Raw genomic sequence first — 2,500 nt, 5'->3', positions numbered from 1 at the left:
GGGCGTGGTAGAGGCAGAGGCAATGGGTCGACTACTCGACCACAGAATACAGGAAACTCAGTGTGTCATAGGTGCGGAGTATCTAACCATTGGGCAAAGAACTGCCGAACCCCAAAACACCTGGTTGATCTCTACCAAGAGAGCATCAAAGGCAAGAACCCGGAGGCTCACATGGTATACAAGGATGGCGAGGATGACTTTGATCATGACAAGGATGATCTCATGGAATATGAGACTTCAGACATTCTGAAAAATGACCAAGTTGATTAAAAAGATGCATCAAACGATTTGTGTTTGAATGCTTTGGTGTTTTAGGCTTTTATTTTATTTTTAAGATCTTTGCATTTTATGTTTTATGATTTTATGATTGAACTTTGTTTTATTTTATTTTATAATAATATGAATGATTCAGATTATATTTTATTGTTTAGAATAAAAGAAGTATGGATACACTTGTGGTCGACAGTGGATCAAGCCACACAATTTTAAAGGATAAGAAATTCTTTATTGATCTAACAATGAAAGATGCAAATGTTAACACAATAGCTGGTATATCATCATTGATAAAGGGCCACGGCCAAGCTTACATATTGTTACCAAAAGGGACACATCTAGAAATAGATGAAGCATTGTATTCTCCAGATTCTAATAAAAGCCTGTTGAGCTTTAAAGACATTCGAAAGAATGGTCTTCACATTGAGACTGTTGGAGAAGGAGCCAAAGAGTTCTTGAATATATATGAACTCGGCCAGGATCACAAAAGGGTCTTGGAAACTATACCAGCTATAGCTACTGGCCTTTACTATGCCAAGGTCAGTGTAGCAGAAACTAATGCTATGATAAGCAAAGATATAAAAGAAAATTTTAATTTGTGGCATGACCGGTTAGGGCATCCCGGGACATCTATGATGCGTAAACTCATTCAAAATTCTAATGGCCACAGCCTGAAGGGCAGGCGAGTTATCCCTAAAGTCCATACGTGTGTGCCTTGTGCACAAGGGAAACTCCAAATCCGACCATCAGCAATTAAAGTGACTAAGGAAACCATAGGTTTTCTGGAAAGAATACAAGGTGACATTTGTGGACCAATACACCCACCTAGTGGGACATTTAGGTACTTCATGGTACTCATTGATGCGTCCACAAGATGGTCCCATGTATGTTTATTGTCTACTCGGAATCTAGCCTTGGCTAGGTTGCTGGCTCAGATCATAAGATTAAGAGCACACTTTCCAGACTTTCCTTTAAAGACTATACGTCTTGATAATGCTGGTGAGTTTACTTCCCAAGCTTTTTATGAATACTGTATGTCCATGGGGGTGACAGTTGAACACTCCGTTGCACATGTCCATACACAGAATGGTCTAGCCGAGTCTTTTATTAAAAGGATTCAGATGATAGCTAGACCCTTACTCATGAAAAGTAATCTGCCGACCACAGCTTGGGGACATGCAGTATTGCATGCTGCAGAATTAGTACGCATCAGACCATCTAGTGAGCATAGATATTCACCATCCCAACTCCTATTGGGTCGAGAGCCAGACATCTCCCATCTTAAAACATTTGGATGTGCTGTTTACTATCCAATAGCTCCACCACAGAGAACAAAGATGGGAGCTCAGAGAAGGATGGGAATATATGTTGGATATGAGTCTCCTTCAATTATAAAATACCTTGAGCCAACCACGGGTGATTTATTTAAGGCCAGGTTTGCGGATTGTCACTTTGTGGAATCTGAATATCCAACATTAGGAGAAAATAATAATAAGCTGGTAAAAGAAATAACATGGAATCATACATCCCAAGCATCATGGCAAGATCCTCGAACTCAAGCATGTGATCTTGAGGTTCAAAAGATTATACATCTACAAGAGCTAGCTAATAAATTGCCTGATTCCTTTACTGACCCAAATAGAATGACCAAGTCATATATACCAGCAGCAAATGCACCAATAAGAATTGAAGTCCAAAAGGGACAAAACCAAGTTGCTACAGAGTCTAAGCCACGTATGAAACGTGGTAGACCAATTGGTTCCAAGGATAAAAACCCTCGTATAAGTAAAAAGAGTGCTAAACAAGCCGTGGTTGAGGGGGAGAAGGATCTGGTCGAAGTGGTTGAGCCATCCGTCCCAAGGCTCCGGGACATGGGCGAACCAACGCCCGGACATGATCCGGACGTACCAGTATCCGCGGACATGACCATTGGTACGGCCGGTAAGGGACCTAGTGAGGCTTGGGACGCTAAGACTCAGGGTTCTGAACCTCCGGACAATGAAGAGATCTCTACTAACTATATCATGTCTGGAAAACAATGGAACAGAAAGCATGTCGACATGGATGATATTTTTGCATACAAGGTAGCACTTGAGATCATAGGAGATGATGAGGATCTAGAACCCACGTCCATATATGAATGCATGCAGAGAAAAGATTGGCATAAATGGAAAGAAGCCATAAACGTGGAGTTAAACTCTTTTAAGAAGAGAGGTGTCTTCGGTCC

At 41.1% G+C, this 2,500-nt stretch overlaps 1 protein-coding gene across 1 annotated transcript in view; it reads left to right on the top strand.

The window, feature by feature from the left end:
• Positions 1-270, top strand: part of LOC130500819 (uncharacterized) — a 1,050-nt gene extending 780 nt beyond the window's left edge. Inside the window, exon 1 of the mRNA XM_056995776.1 lies at positions 1-270. This exon is cut by the window's left edge and continues 780 nt beyond it. Coding sequence (XP_056851756.1) covers positions 1-270 — 270 coding nt within the window.
• Positions 271-2,500: the final 2,230 nt, after the last annotated feature.

Source organism: Raphanus sativus, unplaced genomic scaffold (assembly GCF_000801105.2).
Source record: "Raphanus sativus cultivar WK10039 unplaced genomic scaffold, ASM80110v3 Scaffold0042, whole genome shotgun sequence".
Taxonomy (NCBI): domain Eukaryota; kingdom Viridiplantae; phylum Streptophyta; class Magnoliopsida; order Brassicales; family Brassicaceae; genus Raphanus; species Raphanus sativus.
Note: the sequence above shows the minus strand (reverse complement) of the source record. Positions and strands in the feature narration are given on the sequence as shown.